We start from the raw sequence: 21,001 nt of genomic DNA, 5'->3' as shown, positions 1-21,001 counted from the left end.
TTGTAACATGGCTCATATCAGAAGATGGTTAGAGAATATCTGCCCAGAATGTCCAAACCAGAAGGAGCCAGAATTCAAAAAAACCTTCAAACCCTAAACGGATCGAAAAGATTTTTCCGAGACAAGCAAAGGTGGACAGGGACCACCAAAACCGCATTTTCCCAGAGGCCCACCGCAAAAGCAAAAGATGCCCCGACAACAATAAAGAAGACATGTGAGAAGAATAAATCCAAAGAAAAAGTTAAGCATGTGACTCCTCCACTAGTAAAAGATGTCATCGGGCATGTGACTCTCCCACTAGCAAAAGATGCCATCAATAATGACATAAAGAATTCAAGACAACTGTAAGATTTCCTGAAGTTTCTCGGTGAAACGAGTGGAACTTTAGCTATAAATATAGGCATTTGAGGAAGCTGAAGACATCGATCATTCCCTTCAGTTTTCTTACGAAAATAAAAATTATTGTAATATTTCTCTTTCTAAGTTTGTATTAAGATTCTGTTTTATGTATTTCAAGAACAAGGCTACTATGAATAGCTAAACTAGTTATCTCCTCCTCTTCAAAGGAGGTTGATTTATGTAATAATATGTTGTCTGAATAAATTTTCTAAGTATCTTGTTCATCCATGCTCATATTTTATAATTAATTTTATATATCATATGCCTTAAGATAGAAAACAAATTAAGGCTGTGCTGGGTGTCGTTGAAGGTGCTTGTGCAGAAACCATCTATTGCGACTGCGTGGTTGAGTATGAGGAGCACTTCGTAAAACTCGGCAGGTATGACCCGACGACACTATGGTCAAAGAGGTATTTAAATTTTAATTAATCTTACGGAAGCATGATGGGCTTATGCATAATTTCTTAAAAAAGGGTAAGAAAGGGTAAAATAGGCATTATTTAGTTTTAAGGACATATTCGGGAAACTTTTTAATTAATGAAGGATAATTTTGGGTAATGACAAAGAAAAGAGATATAATCGGGACGATGGTAAAACTATAAGGACATAATTATGAATTATCCCTTCCTTCGATGACTCTCTTCTCCAAAAACCGCAGTTAAGACATCGTCAAAATTTAAATTATCCAAAAGAACATTGTTGGTAACATTGATGATGAGATGATCGTATGAATCTGGTAGACTCTGAATTAGAAGCTCCGCACGTTCTTTTTCCTCTATTTTATGCCCCACAAAGGTGAGCCGGGAAAATAGAGTATTCAGTGTGTTGATATGGTCGGTCATCGATGAGGATTCCGCCATCCGAAGAGTATAAAGCTTTCTCTTTAGGAAAATTTTGTTGTGTAGTGACTTGACCTCGTACAATTTTGCCAGAGTATCCCAAATAATTTTTTAGCTTTTTATTTTAGAGACACTTAACAATACTTCATCTGTTATAGCCAAGTGTGAATTGGCAACAACATGTCATTCATCTCATTCCACTTTTGATCGTCCGTGATGTAACGACCCACTGTATCAAGACGGTTTTTTTCAGCGTGCTTATGTCCTCACTCACATGCACCCTAAAAAAATTCACAGGGGGTCACCCATCCGATAATTTTCCCAAGTCAAGCACGCTTAACTTTAGAGTTCTTATATGATGAGCTCCCGAAAAGAAGATGCACCTTCTTGATATGAGTAGTACATATGAAATCTTTTTAAACTCTCCTCAACTATGCAGTCTCATACCTACACAGTCTCAGAATCCCTTTCATTTCGGCAGGATCGGTTCATTCATGTCTCCCTCCGCCTAGAAGCCTACCAGGAGCCGCTCATTGTCCGTGGAACCTCTTGGCACCGGCGATCACTCCTCGCCTCCTCAGCCACGGGCATCACATGCCCACCAGCTTCTGCATGGTTCGTCCCCGAACCATACCGTAGTAAGAGAGATCGTCACTGATACCATTTGTAACGACCCACTGTATCAAGACGGTTATTTTTAGCGTGCTTATGTCCTCACTCACACGCACCCTGAAAAACTTCTCAGGAGGTCACCCATCCTATAATTGCCCCAAGTCAAGCACGGTGAACTTTAAAGTTCTTATGTGATGAGCTCCCGAAAAGAAGATGCACCTTCTTGATATGAGTAGTACATATGAAATCTTTTTAAACTCTCCTCAACTATGCAGTCCCATACCTACACAGTCTCAGAATCCCCTCTCATTTCGGCAGGATCGGTTCATTCATGTCTCCCACCGCGTAAAATCCTACCAGGAGCCGCTCATTGTCCGTGCAACCTCTTGGCACCGGCGATCACTCCTCGCCTCCTCAGCCCCGGGCATCACATGCCCACCAGCTTCCGCTTGGTTCGTCCCCGAACCATACCGTACTAAGAGAGGTCCTCTCTGATACCATTTGTAACGACCCACTGTATCAAGACGGGTCTTTTCAGCGTGCTTATGTCCTCACTCACACGCACCCTGAGAAACTTTCCAAGAGGTCACTCATCCTATAATTTCCCCATCAAGCACGCTTAACTTTTGAGTTCTTATATGATGAGCTTCCGAAAAGAAGATGCACCTTCTTGATATGAGTAGTACATATGAAATCTTTTTGAACTCTCCTCAAATATGCAGTCCCATACCTACACAGTCTCATAATCCCTCTCATTCCGGCAGGATCGGTTCATTTATGTCTCCCTCCTCTTAGAAGCCTACCAGGAGCCGCTCATTGTCCGTGTAATCTCTTGGCACCGGCGATCACTCCTCGCCTTCTCAGCCCCGGGCGTCACACATGACGTCCGCTGGTCTATCTCCAATAGCTGCCAAGCAACGCTCTTTTGTCAGAATTGCTTGCACCTTCAATTTCCAGAGCAAAAAATTGCTCCCATTGAAATTTTCTATCTCATATTTTGCCTTCGTCTTGACTACAAGAATCCTGCCTTATAAAATCTTCAAAAAATCTTTTTTGATGTGGAAGATCAGTCACAGCTGCAACCACAGAGCATACTCAAAATTTTAAGAAATTTTATGTCAAGGCTCTGATACCACTTGTTGGTCTCAGGTGCGACATCAAGAGATAGAAACTATGGAAATTGAAGAATAAAATAGACACCAGGATTTAAGTGGATAACCCCCAAAGAATTATTAGGATAAAAACAACGGACAAGATCAAAAGATTCCACTATAATATTTGAAGAATTACAACCTCTCTCAGTGTTTTTAAAGAGACACTCACTCTTTTAATAGGAGATTGTTTTCTTTTTCTTTGCCCATTGAGCATTTTTGTTACGAAAAAAAATAAAAATAAAATTAAAATAATAATTTTGTATCATTTTTTTTCATTTTCAAATGAAATCTTTTCCGGGAATATCACAGATAATTGTGTCGATTAATAAATTCGCATATGTACTCCAGGGTGTGCAATTACAAATTTGCCCTGATTCCAGTACCGTGGTCCTTGTATTTCGGAGACCACACAGGAAACATTCTCCCTTGAAAAAATACGGAAAGAGAAGAAAAATTCATTGGTCGCTGTTGCTTCTTCTTCTCGATCGAATCCCCGGCTCTGTTTTCTGGAGTTAGGGTTTCATTTTTCGCTACATTAATCATCGCGTGATCGTCAGTTGGGGGAAAAGAATGGGCCGGATGGCGCGTATTTGCGTTCAATCGCTGCTGAAAGTAGTGAATGCCGGCTTAGGAATGGTGGGCATTGCCATGATTTTGTACGCTTTATGGATGCTTAGGGTTTGGCTGCGCCACCTCCAATCCGATACTGCTCCTATCCCTTGGTATGAGAATGAATAATTTTTATGTTTTAATCGTTCATTTTTTGTTGCATTATTTATAATTGAATTTGGAATTCAGGTTCATATATACTATACTTGGCCTCGGGGTTACTCTATGCGTGATTTTTTGCTCGGGCCACATTGCCGCAGAAACGACTAATGGTTGTTGCCTCTATATCGTATCCTTGCCATCTGTTTTGTTAATAGATAATCAAATTGTTAATGTATTCTTACACGTAACTCATAGCTCAATACTTGCCTGTTTCTTCTCTGAGCTGCGATGGTGGAGCCAAACAGAAGACAGACTGTGCCCCTTGTTTATGATTTATTGGTGTATCCTATGAAAATTATGAAAAGGATTGATTAAACATTGTCCCCCCTAATCTCGAGGTTTTGAATCTGTCCTTGTTTAGTTGCTTGATTAAGTGAGTTGGAGAAGATTAATATCCTTGATTCCTCTGTTACAATAGAGTCGTAGGTTTCTCGAATCTCATCATCCATTAACTTTATGAAATGCTTAGTGTTTTAGTGATCTATATTTAGCATTTGATGCTGATTGTTGATGCATAAATGAATTGCGGCTTTAAAATGCTTATAGCCTCACTAGCGCAACTCTGGTGGCTTTTTAAGTTTGAGTTTGCGAATTGTGGACTTGCTCATGTAGGTCTAGATGGCATACCGTCAATCATACATGCTAGAGTTGCTGTTAGTACTTAGTTTTTTAAATGAAGTAAGGTATGTGAGATTACCATTAGCCAAGTGGTTTCATGGCCTTCTTAGTTTTAGGTGGGTGGTAGCTTCCTTACTGCATGCATTACATTATCTGCACCAAATCGCTTTCTTTATTGATGGGATCTCAGTAGGGGATGCTGTCAACATTTCCCCTGATATAGGAATTTCAGCCGTGCTATTTTATTTTGATTAAAACCATATATTTTCAATTGTTCTATGTAATAGGGCTAAAACCTAGAAAGACTTCTCTTACATTTTTTTTTTATAAAAAACGCTCGTGCAAAAGTGCCTTGACAATATTTTTATACTTCTTCGTACTTCAACATGAGCTTTGTGTAACAAGCTTCTTTCTAGTTTCTTTTCCTTCTAAATAACCTTTTAACAATGCTGTATGTTTTCCGGTTGGGAGATCCAATTTTTTTTTATAAAAACAATATATAGGAGATTAAACTACTCGACTGTTAGAGAAAATGGATTTATTTGACACTTTCTAACATAAACTTTTACGAGTTCCATTTCTTGAGGCCTTTTAACGGCTTCTTTCTCTCTGTCTTTGTCTACTAACTAGTATTGGCTTTATTTCAACTAAATGTCAGTTTATGTGCATCATGATAGACTTTTTTTAAGCTGGAAAGCTGGTGTCCTATAGATCGAAAATAGCTAATTATTGGAGAAGTATTTCTTTACAATGTTAATATCTTGTTCTTTCCCCTGAAGTTTCATCTTCCTACCAGTCGGTCCAGAGAAATTCCTCTTTTCTCTAGTGTTTTTTATCGATGATAAACAAATTTTCCTGAAGCGATCTTTCTTTGTAATCACGACCTGTGTTGCTCTTATCGTGCTTGTTGTACTCTCGGATAATATTGGTTCAGCATCTTATATCACTCTCGCTTTTTATCAAATCATTTGGCAATGCATGCACATCACTTCTTTGTTAACTTTAACTGGTATAGTATATGGTTTTTGTTTTTCTTCTTTTTGTGCTCGAAGGTGCTATAATGGCAGATATATTCTTAAATCACAGCTGGGAGGAGGTACACACAGCTATGTGATTCAAAAAATTACAGAGGTTCATTTTGATTTATGGATGATGAAATTTAAACTCATGACTATTTTCAGGATTTCCCAGAGGACCCTTCGAAAAATCTTGACCAGTTGAAGGACTTTATAAAGAAGAACTTTGACATATGCCGATGGATTGGCTTAACAGTAGTGACCGTGCAGGTTCATTTTGATTTCCTTGCACAGCTAACGTGTTATTGCAAAATAAATGGGAAAGAACAATGCCTTAAACCAACGCACAGACTTTGACTTCACTTCGTATTCTTAGTGTTATGTGTAATTCTTGAGATTAGTTAGTTTTACAAGCGTTCATTCGGTCACACAATATTTAACTCAGCTAATTCAGGCTCGAGCTTTGGCTTGGTTTGGTTTTTATAAAATAATCGGTTCAATTTGGTAAACTAGTTTTTCCGAATTTTGAAATCAAGATGAGAAAAGTTTTAAGGTCAAATTTCTATTGTGTTAAATTGCTTGACACACACACACACAGACACATATATAATTATTAAAAGTATATTATGAGGATATATATGTGTTACAAATATTATGAACGTTATGTATTTATTAGTTATAATGTGCTTGATATATATATATACAATAGTGTACGTATAGTCTGTGTTTGAAACCAAGAAAAAAACTTGATATATATATATACAATAGTGTACGTATAGTCTGTGTTTGAAACCAAGAAAAAAACAAAGATCGGTAAGTCATACTGTTTGGTTAACCATACCTAATAGCCAAAACCATACTTAAAGACTGAATATTTTGGACTACACAACTCAATACCAAACCAAATTTTCCGGTGATGTTTAGGGCTGCACTGTAATGTTGGTTTAGGTATGGTTTGGCTGGTTAGCCAGAGTAGGGGTAAAAATTTAGGAAAAAAAGAACCGAATCGAGCCGAATATTAGTAAAAATTTTAGGCTCGAATTAGGTATATTTGAGTTCGAGCTCGATCCCAAACTCGAAAATTTTAAATTTTTTTGGCTCGAGTTCGGCTCGAAATGAAGTTGGAGCTCGAGTTTGGTTCAAAAACGTTCTAACATATTCACAAGCTATTTGACCATCAAGGTTCGAGAATGAAGATCTTGAACTTCGAAATGCCCGAAGGACTCGAAATATATATATATTTAATATATAATTATATTATATTAATTAAATGTTATGACTCGCAAAAAATCGAATAAAATAACTTTGGCTTGGGTTCGACTTGAAAAATGATTCAATCATGTTCGATTTCAGCTGGAGTTCCATAACTTCAAATTCGAATCAAATATTTTTCGATCCTACTCGAAAATCTCTCAAACCGGTTCGATTTGTTCGTAGACCTAATCCAAGAGTAGTTTAAACTCATAGCTACTTTGCGTCTCCACAACAGTTTTGGTTGATTGACTTGTGTCCATTTCTAAACCATTTTCTTTGTGTGATGTTGTGTGTGTATTTTTCCCACAGGTCAAAATATTCCCGTGAATTTTATTAACGTTTTATTTTTTAAATTCAAGGATTCTAATTAGATGTGGACTGTAGTATTGTATAAAAGTTACTCGTGCAAAACTTGTTGAATAGTTATTCAAGTTGATTGCAAACTGTAAATTGATGGTTTGTAAAAGTTTGTAATATGGTAAGAGGTAAGAAACAATCTTAGGGTCCAGTTATTCAGATTGCTGCGCTGAAGATCATCCTCCAGGAGAGTAAATCATAATATGGCATAGAAAAGGACTAAAATATATGTAAAAACTGCACAATTAACATTTTAAATATGTAAACGAGTATAAGATGAACTTTGGGTTTTATTTCATTGCCCTTTTGGATGATAACATAGACTTGTTTTGCACTATTGTATCTTTTAATCCCAATCTCTTTGTTTCCTCAACATCGTTTGTTAAACACAATCTTTACAGCCTTTCTCATGGTGGGAATGATTTTGCATGCAGGGACTGAGTATGTTAATGGCTATGATTCTCAAAGCTTTAGGACCACATTCTGAGAGATACTATGAAAGTGACGATGATTATCTACCAGATAGAGTTCCCCTGCTCAAAAATTATGTTCCCCCACAATCTTATGTCGTTAATGACCAGACCTACGGGAAAAATGGTTCTTGGAATACAAGAATCAACAATAAGGTTAGTTTTACGTCTAACTTATGGTCTTAGATAACGTCAGTCATCTTGAAAAGATCAAAATTGTGGTACTGATTATTGAAGTTTGCTTGGATTTGTTAGAGGTGAAAATTTCCTCTCATGATGAATATGTTATGCAGCTAGAATTTCTTGAATGTGAAAATTTCCTCTCATGATGAATACGTATGCAGTTAGAATTTTTTGAATGCTATTTTTTTATCCGATGCTCTCCTTTAATAAATAAAGAAGGTTATGAAATTGGGTTCCATTTTTGTTTGGAATGAAAGTTGAAGGTAGTTTAGGTTGTTTGGATTGATGATGGATTTGATTTTTTGTAAGATATTTGATCTGAGAATGAATCTGAGGAATGGACTTCAAATCCACTCATGCGTCGAAATTACTTGAAATCGCGTTACTTGATATAGAGGGTGGATTTAAATGGTCACTCTAAGCAAAGAATTTGAAATCCATTATTTGAAATCCATCAATTTAAGCAAAACCTACTATCTTATTGCCAAGTAGTTTTGTTTTATTTTGCTTTTCCATCCAGGGAAGCAGGTAAATAAAAGTTCGCCTTGGGAGAGATGACAGATAGATCCAGATGTGCGAAGGGAACGAGGTGATTTAGTCTCAAGCCGACAAGTTTTTGATCGTCATTGAAGTCTTGTAAGTTTTGGTCGTCAGTGAAGTATCTGTGATCATATTCCTAAACGCTTATCCCTGTATATTTTTATACTCTGGAAAGCTATGCTAGATGAGCATGTATTGGAAGACATTGATGCGATTCCTTGATTTCTGCAACATTTGAACCACCATGCCAATGTTGAAAGAATCACAGGTCGATGGTATTGCTCATGATCCTAACGCCCTAAATATTATTAGGTTGATTACATCTAACCTCTAAAAATTCTTTTAGGGTGGGGTGTGTTCGGCTGAGCTTTTATAAGCCGTTTGAGAGCTTGTACGTACTAAAAAAAATGTTCTTAGGTCATTTGACGGTCTATAAGCTACCCAAAAAATCAAGCATCCATTCCCTTCCTCCCAGAACTCAACACGTAGACCGAGCAAGCTTCAAAAGAAGGAGCTTTTAGCGAGCTAGCGCGCCCCTCTTTATTTTTTTAGTAAAGCTTTTATTCATCTTAAGCTTAAGCTATAGGGATAGGGGGCTGTGTGCCTATTAACGGTAATGGCGGATCTCTTCTATTTCCTTAAACTCGTCATTATTTCCAAAACAATTACTAAATCAAACTTTTCAACTCTAAACTAGTTCTAAAAGATATGTTACTATTCTAAAACCATCTTTGTATACATAAAAATAAAATCTTAAAAGTTTATTTTTAAAATGAGAATATAACTTGAATAACGAACACTTGAGACTCCTCCAAACACGAACCTTAGGTAGTGTATCGAAGAAATTCTAGGAAGGAGTTCTCAATTTTTCTTTAACAAAATTTAAAAATTCTTTCAAACACTACCTTAGTTTTATCCTCACATCCATCTTAAACTCAAGATAAAAATGATCTGAACCATTGAAATACACATTTTCATTCGATTTCAACCCAAATTCATGGGAAAAATAGTTGAACTGTTCATGTATGGTAGCAGAATAAACGAGTGGCTTTCTTGTCAATGTTGCTTCATTTGTGGAACACAGACGTGTATTGATGATACATAACTTGTTACAAAGAATACAAGATCATTCTGCCCATGAATAATCTTTCAAGGAATTTGGAAATTGAACTTTTGGGCCAAATAAAAATTCATTCTTTCTGCACCAAATGTTGGACATCTCCCAGCTCAACTTCACTTACTTGCAGCACGTATTCGTCTTGAAACAACACTTCGATCTGCTCCAGTGATTTCCCTTTTGTTTCTGGCACACATTTGTACACAAACGCCACGGAAAGGGCGGAAATGACGGAGAAGATGAAGAACGTGCCCCCGACAGAGATTGCTCGCGAGACGGACAGGAAGGACATGGCTACAACACCACTGCAGACACGGTTTCCTACGGCACCAAGGGCAGACGCCTGAGCACGAAACCTTAAAGGGAAAATCTCCGATGTCAAAACCCAGCAGACGGGACCGATTCCTACAGAAAAGAAAGCTACGTTTCCGCAGACTGATAAAACTGCCAATGCAATCCCAAACGACCCTTCTCCAATGAACGAGAGAGTTGCACCTAAGCTGAACAAACATATTGTCATACCGATGGTGCTTACGTAGAGGAGAGGTTTTCTCCCAACTTTGTCAATGAGAAGAATTGCAATCATGATAAATGCAGTCTTTGTTACTCCCACTGCGACAGTTGCAGCAAGACGATTAGAGTTACCATCAATACCAGCTGTTGCAAAGATTTCGGGACTGTAGTACACAGTTGCGTCTATTCCCGTAATCTGTTGGAAACTTTGAATCCCAATGCCAGTAATAAGCATCCTTTGAAGTACAGGAGAAGGATGTAAAATTTCATGCCACACAGATTTTTCTTCATTTTTCTCACCGCTGGGATGTCCAGCAGCTAACTGTATCTCTGCGAGCCTCTCCTCAACCTCTGTTTCATTTTCGTTTGTCTTCAACAACACCGACCTCGCTTCTTCTACTCGATTCTGCATCACTAGCCAACGTGGTGATTCAGGAATTATGCACAAGGCAAATGCAATGAATACCGACGGTAATATTCCCACAGCAAGCATAATTCTCCAGTTTGCGTGTGGTGGAAGACCAGAAAAGGCATAGTTGGAGACATAACCAAGAAGTATCCCGAGATTTATGAAGATTTCGGGGAATGAAGTAAGCGACCCTCGTGCAGCGGTTGGTGATATCTCAGCTATGTACACTGGTGCAATCATGACGCCAAATCCTATCCCTATACCAGCCAAGATTCTTCCTATCATTAGTACTTGGAAAGATGGCGCAAACGTCATAACAATCGCGCCTGATTGAAACACTGTGGCAGCTAACCCCATTGTCCATTTTCTACCAATAGCATCCGATGTTCTACCGCCACCTAAACTACCCAAAAGGGACATGATACTCAGAATGCCAACTAGAATTTCTACTTGAACCTCTGTTATTTTCAAATCTTCTTGAATAAATAGGATTGCTCCACTCATGACACCCACATCTGCAAACACACAAGTAGTATGTAAATGAGCCACAACATTCCGGTCGATGAGATAAACTAAACAGTCAGTTGCAGTTCTAATTTTCTAAAATGAAACATAAAACAAAATGCAATCCAATCCATCAAACCGATAGCTAGTTTAACAAAGAAATTTTTTTACACATGGTAGATGAACCCAGTTATCCACTGAAAGAGCCATCAAATTAACTCCTTCAGTAGTTGTCTAAGAAGTTTGCTGGCATTCAAACCTCAGTCTTGGTGACTGATCAGATCCATACTTTATCAGCAATAATGACTTAAAATTATTTCTCCAAAACGATTGTGATCCGAAGAAAAGCACCATTTGTTACATATACCAGTGGACGTGTGGGTTCAAACTTAGGGCACTCTTTGTCTTTGCAACACATCATCATTGTGTACTACTAACAAAAGGATTGGTGATCTGATCCAATTTCAACAAAATTCTGCGAATCTTTAAACACATTAATCATCTTTCATGTTTGACTTTTTACTTCTCCAATTTTCTGGTTCCTCTCTCAGCCAGAACAAATAAACCAAAACATGCATAATACCAATGATCCAGGCAAACAAGAAAAGTAATGGGAACAGAAAACAAAAGTATACATGAAAGAGGCAAGCTTCTTTTTTACCATAGCCAAGGAGGACACTGTTAAGAGATGCAAAAACAGAACAAGCAAACACATATTTTCTTCTGTCTTTCCTCCTCTTCTCCATCAGCAAATCATCTTCGTCTTCATCATGAAAATCCATTCTCCTGTACTTATTCTTGGCTCCCAGAGCCATCCCTATACCCATACCCGTCTCTGTGTTCCCATTTTCTTGGACACCCGCCATACCCATCAATCACCCCTTCTCTCTCCTCGGTTTCAACTGTCAAAACTGAAATCTTGACCCAACTTCAAATTGGTAGGCGTTGGATTGCAGGAGTAGCCTTCAGATCTAAATGGGAACACACAGGAAATTTGAAGGGGTACTATTTTCGGACATGTTAGCAACTCAATTTTTATTGGGAAAGGGTAAATACATCACACGGACCTTGACTTCGTACTTTTATTTAATATAATAAAAATAATAATAAGTGTTTTCCAAGAGCGCAGATTATATAATATATTAGAGCATCCACAACCCTATCCATTAATAACACCAATAACACCCTTCACATCATCAAAAGTCATGAGTCCCACTGTTAATAACGCATCCTTCTTTTCACCCACAATCCTATTAACATTAACACTCATTATTTATAGGTCCCACATTCCACTCAACATTATAAAATTATTTTATACTAAATAAATTCATTTTCTTTACATTTTATAATATATTTATAATTATAATATTATATTTTAAGTTTTAATTTAATTAATTTTAAAAATAAATAAAATCATTTAAATAACAAAAAAAAAGTTTCCGTTAAAAAATGCACTAGTTTGACACAATCTGACAAATAATTGAATATATTACCGTTATTTATTATTATTTAAATTTAAAAAAATTAAAAAAAATTAAAAAAAAATAAAGTAATGCAGGTGCAGACGCGTGGGGCACCTGCACACTCTCTTTCTGGCGCATGCAAGCACGCGCCAGAAAGAAAGTGATGGGGCGTGCAAGCACGCCCCATTACATACAAAAAAAAAAAGAAAGGAAGATGGGCGTTCACAACTGTGAACGCCCATCTTCTCTCTCTTGTGGGTGGGTGTTAATAACACCCACCCACAATGCTATGAACACCCATTGTGGGTGCTCTTATTATTTCATACACATCGCAATAGTTTTATGAATTGGTAGACACACAGTCCAATTTTTTTAATTAGATACCTGTAAATTTATTGATGATAATCGTTAATTATAAATCTTTTTAACTAAGAACAAAATTCTCCATTCAATCAAACAAACGGTGAGGGGAAGAAAAAACAAAACAAGCAATATTACAGGCTATTCTATTAGCCTATCTAGATATGTGGGAGAACTTTGAAACCATCGGTTTCTGCAATCTTCTCTTGATATCTTCCGCGCACACCTCGTCATATCCAAGATTCTCTTGTTCAGATGCGACTGCTTATGCTGCCAAAAAGATATCGGTAACCACATGCACATCTCTAGAGTTCTTCTTATATAACAGGTTCACCCCTTCTCTAATAGCCATCAACTCTCTATGAACCACTGATATCGGTTGATTAATTTGTTTCCCAAAAGCCAACAGTAATCTTCCCTGGTTGTCTTGGAACACTCCACCCACCCTAAACTGGTTTAGATTTGTATTAACAGATGCATCGACATTGAGTTTTAGGCAGCTCGTCCCTGACGGTTTCCACACTGTTTTCGACTGCCCCCTTATAATGGCATTAGGTATCCTTCCCAGTATTTTGGCCTCTCGAAAGTTCAAAAGGAGAGCCGAACTCGAAGTGATCTGGTCTGTTAGAGGTTTTGTCCTGTCGCCATGAATGAAATTCTGCTTTTCTTTCCAAAATTTCCAAGTTTGAATAGCAAATTCCTCAAACTCCTTCTTGGACAATTGGTCCTGCATCCACCGGCAAAGCTCCATAGTACTGGATCTCTTGGCTACTCTCATCGTGCAGACAAAATCAATCCTCTTCCACCACATTTTAATCGAAGAGCGGAAGAATAGTGCATGACAAGTGGAGTCTGCAAAGTATCCACATAGATCACAAGTTGTACTTACCGGAACATGATGACGAGCTAGATTCAGATTAGTCAGAATACCATCATGCGATACACTCCAACAAAACAATTGAACCTTAGGGGGTAGCGAGAGTCTCTAGAGGAACGCCCACCACCTATCATGAGGGTATTCCGACAGGCTGTAAATAGCCCCCTCTTCAATCTACATCCGTCCCTCACAGAATACTTGCCCTTGGTATCAAAGCGCCAAAACTACAAATCCTATGTCGTTGTTGTAGGGAGTGGAATATTAAGTATTTCGCTAGACACAAATGTGTTAAAGCTATTATTGACTAAGGCTACATCCCAAGACCTGTATTTTATCAAAACATTTATTGTTTTCTCATGATCCCAAGGTACCAGTTGGATCCCAATAGTCGACTGTATTCTTGGCATCCACTTCTCTGCCAAGATGTCGATTGACTTCCCATCACCAACCCTCCATAACAGAGCATCCTCTAGAGTCTCTCTACTCCATATAAGTGATCGCTATATATAGGATGGGTTGCTTCCCAAACCTACTTTCATTATAGTCCCATGTTTAAAGTAACTTCCTTTCAGACCCCCCGACTGACTAGTAATTTTGGGTTTAGCAGAATTCTCCAAAGTTTCTTAGCAAGTAAAGCACGATTAAATTCTACTAATTTCCTAAAGCCAAGCCCTCCCCTCACCTTGGGCTGGCAGAGGAAATCCCAGGAGTGCCAGTGCATTCGACACCTCCCATTGTCCATGTCCCACCAAAAGTTAGCCCATTCTCTCTCAATACCCTCACACACTGATATGGGGAGTTTAAAGCATTGCATGGCATATGTGGGGATTTCCTGCAAAATTGACTCGATCAGGACATCTTTTCCTCCTGTAGAGAACCACTTATGTCCCCAGCCTTGGATTCTTTTCACCAGTCTCTCCACCAGATACCAAATTGGAGTTTCTTACTCTTCATCGAAACTGTGGGTAAACCCAAGTAGAGCTCATGTCGTTGTAACACCAGTATGCTGAAGATCACTTTCATCGTCTCAATCAGGTTCTGATCAGTGTTTTGGCTGAAAGGAGGGCCGATTTGTCATTAATTGATCAGCTGTCCCGATGCTCTCTCGTAATCATTCAAAAATTCCCACACTCGGGCAACTTCTTCCATAGTTTCGAGAAAGAACACCAGGCTATCATCGGCGAAGAACAAATGAGAAATTGATGGGCATCCATTCGCAATCTTCACTCCCAATAACAAACCCTGTGATTCATAAAATGACAACATAGCAGAAAAACCGTGGGCGTACAACACAAACAGATAGGGTTACAACAGATCTCTCTGTCGTAGGCCTCGGGTTGGTATAACAGGACCAGCCACCTCCTGGTTAACCCTGAAGGAATACGAGACTGTTCTCATACAATTCATTATCATAGATGTTCAACTGTCATCAGAACCTAACCGTCTCATCAATTCTAGTAGAAAATCCCACTCCACATGATCATATGCCTTACTCATATCCAGTTTCAGGGCGGCATACCCGCTTCTCCCTGCCCTACGATTCCTCATTCTTAAGCCTAAGATGGGGGAAAGCCAAGCTATATCCAATGCAATATTTCAAAGCCTACTATAACATTATCACTTATTGTACAACCCGGGATAAAATCACTCTGTGAATCCTCAATAACTTGTGAGAGAATAGGTCTGAACCGGTTATTAAGGGTGCCATTCTAAGCTTATAGAGAAGCCCCTTAATTAGGTATTCTGAGCACAACTGTAGTCGCATCATTTTCTATTACATTCCAAAATTTTTGATAAAAGAGAACAAACATACCATCTGTAACGCCCCACTGTATCAAGACGGGTCTTTTCAGCGTGCTTATGTCCTCACTCACACGCACCCTGGAAAACTTTCCAGGGATTCACCCATCCTATAATTGCCCCAAGTCAAGCACGCTTAACTTTGGAGTTCTTATGTGATGAGCTTCCGAAAAGAAGATGCAACTTATTTATATGAATAGTACATAGAAATCTTTTTAAGCCCTCCTCAACCATGTAGTCCCATACCTACACAGTCTCAGAATCCCCTCTCATTCCGGCACGGGATCGGTTCATTCATGTCTCCCTCCGCCTAGAAGCCTACCAAGAGCCGCTCATTGTCCGTGCAACCTCTTGGCACCGGCGATCACTCCCTGCCTCCTCAGCCCCGGGCGTCGCATGCCCACCAGCTTCCGCTTGGTTCGTCCCCGAACCATACCGTACTAAGAGAGGTCGACTTTGATACCATTTGTAATGCCCCACTGTATCAAGACGGGTCTTTTGAGTGTGCTTATGTCCTCACTCACACGCACCCTGGAAAACTTCTCAGGGGGTCACTCATCCTATAATTGCCCCAAGTCAAGCACGCTTAACTTTGGAGTTCTTATGTGATGAGCTTCCGAAAAGAAGATGCACCTTCTTTATATGAATAGTACATATGAAATATTTTTAAGCCCTCCTCAACCATGTAGTACCATACCTACATAGTCTCAGAATCCCCTCTCATTCCGGCACGGGATCGGTTCATTCATGTCTCCCTCCGCCTAGAAGCCTACCAGAAACCGCTCATTGTTCGTGCAACCTCTTGGCACCGACGATCACTCCCTGCCTCCTCAGCCCCGGGCATCACACCATCTGGGCCCAGAGCTTTATCTGGATGCATGTCAAAGAGGGCACGTCGGAATTTATCTGTTGAGAACAGGGAGCAAAGAATCCGATTCATCTGAAGTTCTACCTTCGGCTCTACAACCTCCAATACTCGTCTCCTATCTGTCTTCGAATGATCAGAGGATGTGAAGAGAGACCCACAATACTCCTACACTATTTTGTCCATTCCACTGCTCTCCGTGCACCAATCACTATGGTTAGAGACTAGGCCGGTTATGGTGTTCCGGGATTATCTGTGGGATGCACTAGTATGGAAGTAGCGTGAATTACGATCTCCATATTGAGCCACAACTCCCTACTTCTTTTCTTCCAATATATTTCTTCTTTGGTGGAAAGTTGCTCAACTTCAACTTCTAGATCTCGAATTTGAGCATTAGAGTAGTTCCACTAGGAGCTTGTTCTGAGATTGTTCAATTGTTCCATCTTTTATCTGAGAAGATTAGGAATGTACCTAACACTATTTTTATCCCATGTTAATAGCGCATGCTTGCAAGAGGATATGCGATCCAAAAGTGTTCTGATTGATCTGGAGGATCCCATCCGTTCCTGACAACCTCCACACACTCTTTATTCATTAACCAACACTTTTCAAATCGGAATTGAGTTTCACGATTCCTGCCCTCCCTACGACTCTGCCTTTTCTTCCCATGTAGATCGGAGTGGTAAAAATCTAGGGATAGAACTCGAGTTGCCGGGAAGAGAATTCGCCAACTCAAGTTACCCATGTACCGATCAAGCCTTTCAAAGATAGCATTATTTTCTTCCCAACGATTCACCCATGTAAAGAGCTCCATACTACAGTGGAGATCCTGGAATTCACATAACTCAAGAGCATCCTGGAACGCTTTCACTTGAATAGGAGGTCTTCTGTTTTCCCCAAAATTCTCACTATCGAAGCATATTTTGTTGAAGTCTCCACCTACTATCCATGACAGGTCCCTGAATTCAGGAAGTTCTCGTAACCGGTGTAGTGGCTCCCAAGAAAAGTTTCGAAGGGATGCATCTGGCTGTCTGTAGAAACCTATGAACCTCCACAATGATTCACCTTGCTAAATTGTGAAGTCAATCTGCCCATGAGAAAAAATATTTAATTGTTACTATTTGTTAGGATCGATTCAAAATGCTCTTTAGAACTACGTAGAGCAATTCAAGATGAGAATATTTGAATGCGAGCTCAGTTGTTGTTGGAAACTGAACTCTTATCTTTCTCGTATGTCGATGTTAATTGGACAACATATATATGTGCGGAAATAGGCCAACTAAATTTTTTTTAATAGATTGAACAAGTATATGATAGTTGAATTGATATATAAATAACAGAGATATGTTTATGAATGTTCAGAGACTTTAACTTCTCCTACGTTACTTCTTCTTCCTCACAGGAAGGATCTACTAGAAGACTTTGGATTATAAAATGTCTTGTATAGAACCCACTCCAATCGTAGGACTTACCCTGACCTATATCGAAACTCCTAGCATACAACTAAGTTAAGACACCACATCCTAACAATCGAAATACAATAATGAATGAATCATTAGATTCAGATAACGGATCAACTCCTTTTGAACAGTTAGGCAGTTAGAGTTGATTATTGACCCTTGATTATCATTAGAGATCTGATATATCAATATGAGTGGGCGAGATGATCAAACAAGATGGTTTTCTTTAGATTGCTCGAAGAATGCTTTTGATAGATTGTATCTTGTGTATCAGTCTGTATTTTTCTGTCTTCTCTTTATTATCCATATCTTAATTCGTCATATATATATGTGTTTCGTGCAACATTCGAATTGATATTATTTTAATGCTTTGTCTTCGTTGTCTCAAGATCTTCAACATGTTTTTATGAGAGCTTTAAATGAAATTGCACATCTTTTAATAGAAATATCTGAACCTTTCAACGTCTCTTATATTTGAATTTTCCTCTTTCTGTAACTTGTTTGAGCAGTCGGTTAATATATCCTTGTTGAGCAGTTGGTCTTATGTACCAGTATATCTTTGTGACTAATTTCTCCAGCAGTCTTGATTTCTGGACTGGTCATATGAACTGGTTTCTTCAACTAGTGCAATCTCTGGAATTAGGTCCACGAATAGAAAACAGAAACCCTCTGATTGATTGCACTAGAAATCAATCAGACGTTTATCGTAGAGAATAAACAGATTTGATCTGTCAATTCAGAAAGTGACTTTTCAGAAAAATCACAGACCGAATTTTCTCAAAAGGAGTAATCAATGTCTTATTTTCGAAATTATACACATATATATATATAATTTCTAGACTAGATTAAGTTATAATTGTATTAAGACACTAACTCCTTAGGGCCCACAATCCATAACTTAAGCCCAACAAGCCAAGCCCGTTATTATAGAAATTAATATAAAATTCATCATGACTTCGATTGATAAATCGATTTCACCAATGTGCATAGAAACCATTTCTGCACCTTTTAAAGTCAAGATAATTTTTCTGAATCCGAATTCAGTGATTTCCAAAAATGCCCATCCATATGTCATTTTAGGAAATTCCACTCCCTTTAGTTAAGAAGTCCAACTTCTCTTTCATTAAATTTAACTCTTTAAATTTAACTATCTCAACGGGGTTTAGTAATTCATTACTTGTGTGACCCTCAATGGTTCAGGGATACAGCTAGCCGTGGGCTCATAACTCCTTATGACTCGGAACAACAATTTCTGACTTACCCATCGAATCATGGTGAGAGCGCCTAGCAACATCGCCACATGATTCTCTAGGTATCACTGATAGTGCCTGCAAGAACCAGTAGATTTTGGTTAGCATACAGTACGATCTCTTCATCCATATATCCCGATCGAATCAACAACCATTGGTGCATCGAGAGTCGTTCGAGATTCGATAACTATACAATGCATCTTGAAGATCAAATAGTGACATCGCATGTGCTACTAGGAAACCGAGTAACCGAAAACACATCATGTACTCTGGCCAGAGATTCGTCACACTAATATCTCCTCAGATCGCATAGGATATCTACACTCGCAAGTATGTGGTGAATCCTTGACAACAAAGCATCGACTCCTATATGTGTCGTAACTGTACCCAATCCCGACACCTGATGACCCCAATAGAGTCAGTAAACGAGTCAAAGTACAGTACTAGCATATAGAGTCTCAATGATGTTTCAAGTAGTAAGGACTAATGGTGTACAACCAAAACCGCGGACTTATCCACTCAAATAATAATAACCACTTGGAAAGTCCGAATAGGGTAGTTCGATCATTCATCATATGAATATCCATTTGCATGCTTTGAACATCTCCATGTCCATTACCAATGAAACGTGGTACTTGGCATCACAAATGCTAGTCTCAATCTCAAGCGATCCTTATCCTTATTAGCAGACGGCTCAATTGACTAGGAACTATTTAGAATATACAGTGACTATAAGATGTGTTTCATAATAGTGATCTCTCTTTATTCACTATCTCATCTTACTTACACTATATTATATTCAAGGTCTTTATCAAAACAACAATAGTATATCACAATATAAAAATATGAAGAAAGAAAAAGAAAATGCCATTAATGAATGTAAATTATATTAAACAAAGATTGTTTATACATAGAGTCATAAAAGCCCTTAGCCACAAGTTGGCTAACCGGGCACCCACTCTTTCAATCTCCCACTTGCCCTAAAGCCAACTAGTCATACTACGTAATCCCATTGCTTCGCGATGTTTGTCAAACAATGGTCCTGGCAAGGGCTTAGTAAGTGGATCAGCGATATTGTCTGTAGAGGCCACTCTCTCGACAGTGATGTCTCCTCTTTCCACAATCTCCCGGATGATGTGGTATTTCCTCAGTACGTGTTTGAATCTTTGATAAGACCTTGGTTTCTTTGCCTGAGCAATGGCACCAGTGTTGTCGCAGTACATCGGAACTGGACCAACAGCTTCAGGAATTACGCCCAACTCTTGGACGAAATTCCTCATCCAAACGACCTCTTTAGCAGCAGCTGATGCTGCAATGTATTCTGCCTCAGTGGTGGAATCCGCTGCGGTGTCCTGCTTGGAACTCTTCCAAGAGACAGAACCGCCATTGAGCATGAATACAAATCCAGAGGTTGACTTCGAGTCATCCACGTTGCTTTGGAAGCTAGAGTCGGTATAGCCTTCCAATTTCAATTCTCTTCCTCCATAAACCATGAATATATTCTTAGTCCTTCTCAAGTACTTAAGAATATCTTTCACGGCTTTCCAATGCATTTGACCGGGGTTGGCCTGATATCTGCACGTGACACTCAGAGCAAAGGCTACATCCGGTCTGGTAGATATCATCCCATACATAATACTACCTATGGCTGATGCATATGGTATGTGTGTCATTTTATCTATCTCTTCATCAGTCTTGGGACACATAGACTTGGATAGAGAAACTCCATGACACATAGGTAGATGTCCTCTCTTGGACTCATCCATTGAAAACCTTTTCAATATAGTGTCGATGTAGGTTGCTTGAGTGAGTCCTCTCATTCTCTTAGATCTATCTGTATAGATCTGTATCCCTAGAATATAGGAGGCCTCACCCAAATCCTTCATCGAGAATCTACCTGATAACCATATCTTTGTGGACTGCAACATCCCTACGTCATTCCCAATGAGTAGGATGTCATCAACATAAAGCAAACGTCACCGCATCCTTAACTACTTTCTTGTACACGCACGGTTCCTCCGGGTTTTTGATGAAACCAAAGTCCTTTATTGTTTCATCAAATTTCTGGTTCCAACTTCTTGATGCTTGTTTGAGACCATATATTGATCTCTGAAGCTTGCATACCTTATGCTCGCTTTCCATGGATGTGAATCCCTCGGGCTGCATCATA

The 21,001-nt window shown here is 38.9% G+C and overlaps 2 protein-coding genes across 2 annotated transcripts; one reads left to right on the top strand and one right to left on the bottom strand.

The window, feature by feature from the left end:
• Positions 1 to 3,408: 3,408 nt before the first annotated feature.
• Positions 3,409 to 8,533, top strand: LOC140863800 (tetraspanin-19-like). Its single transcript, XM_073267476.1, has 6 exons — positions 3,409 to 3,726; positions 3,803 to 3,902; positions 5,409 to 5,489; positions 5,575 to 5,679; positions 7,455 to 7,646; positions 8,194 to 8,533. Exons 1-6 carry the CDS (start codon positions 3,575 to 3,577, stop codon positions 8,203 to 8,205), a joined length of 642 nt encoding a protein of 213 aa, XP_073123577.1. The 5' UTR covers positions 3,409 to 3,574; the 3' UTR covers positions 8,206 to 8,533.
• Positions 8,534 to 9,172: 639 nt separating this feature from the next.
• LOC140865122 (probable polyol transporter 4) lies at positions 9,173 to 11,787 on the bottom strand. Its single transcript, XM_073269638.1, has 2 exons — positions 11,418 to 11,787; positions 9,173 to 10,767 (listed from the first exon to the last, which is right to left on the bottom strand). Exons 1-2 carry the CDS (start codon positions 11,626 to 11,628, stop codon positions 9,404 to 9,406), a joined length of 1,575 nt encoding a protein of 524 aa, XP_073125739.1. The 5' UTR covers positions 11,629 to 11,787; the 3' UTR covers positions 9,173 to 9,403.
• Positions 11,788 to 21,001: the final 9,214 nt, after the last annotated feature.

The sequence above is a fragment of the Henckelia pumila genome, chromosome 4 (assembly GCF_033568475.1).
Source record: "Henckelia pumila isolate YLH828 chromosome 4, ASM3356847v2, whole genome shotgun sequence".
Taxonomy (NCBI): Eukaryota; Viridiplantae; Streptophyta; class Magnoliopsida; order Lamiales; family Gesneriaceae; genus Henckelia; species Henckelia pumila.
Note: the sequence above shows the minus strand (reverse complement) of the source record. Positions and strands in the feature narration are given on the sequence as shown.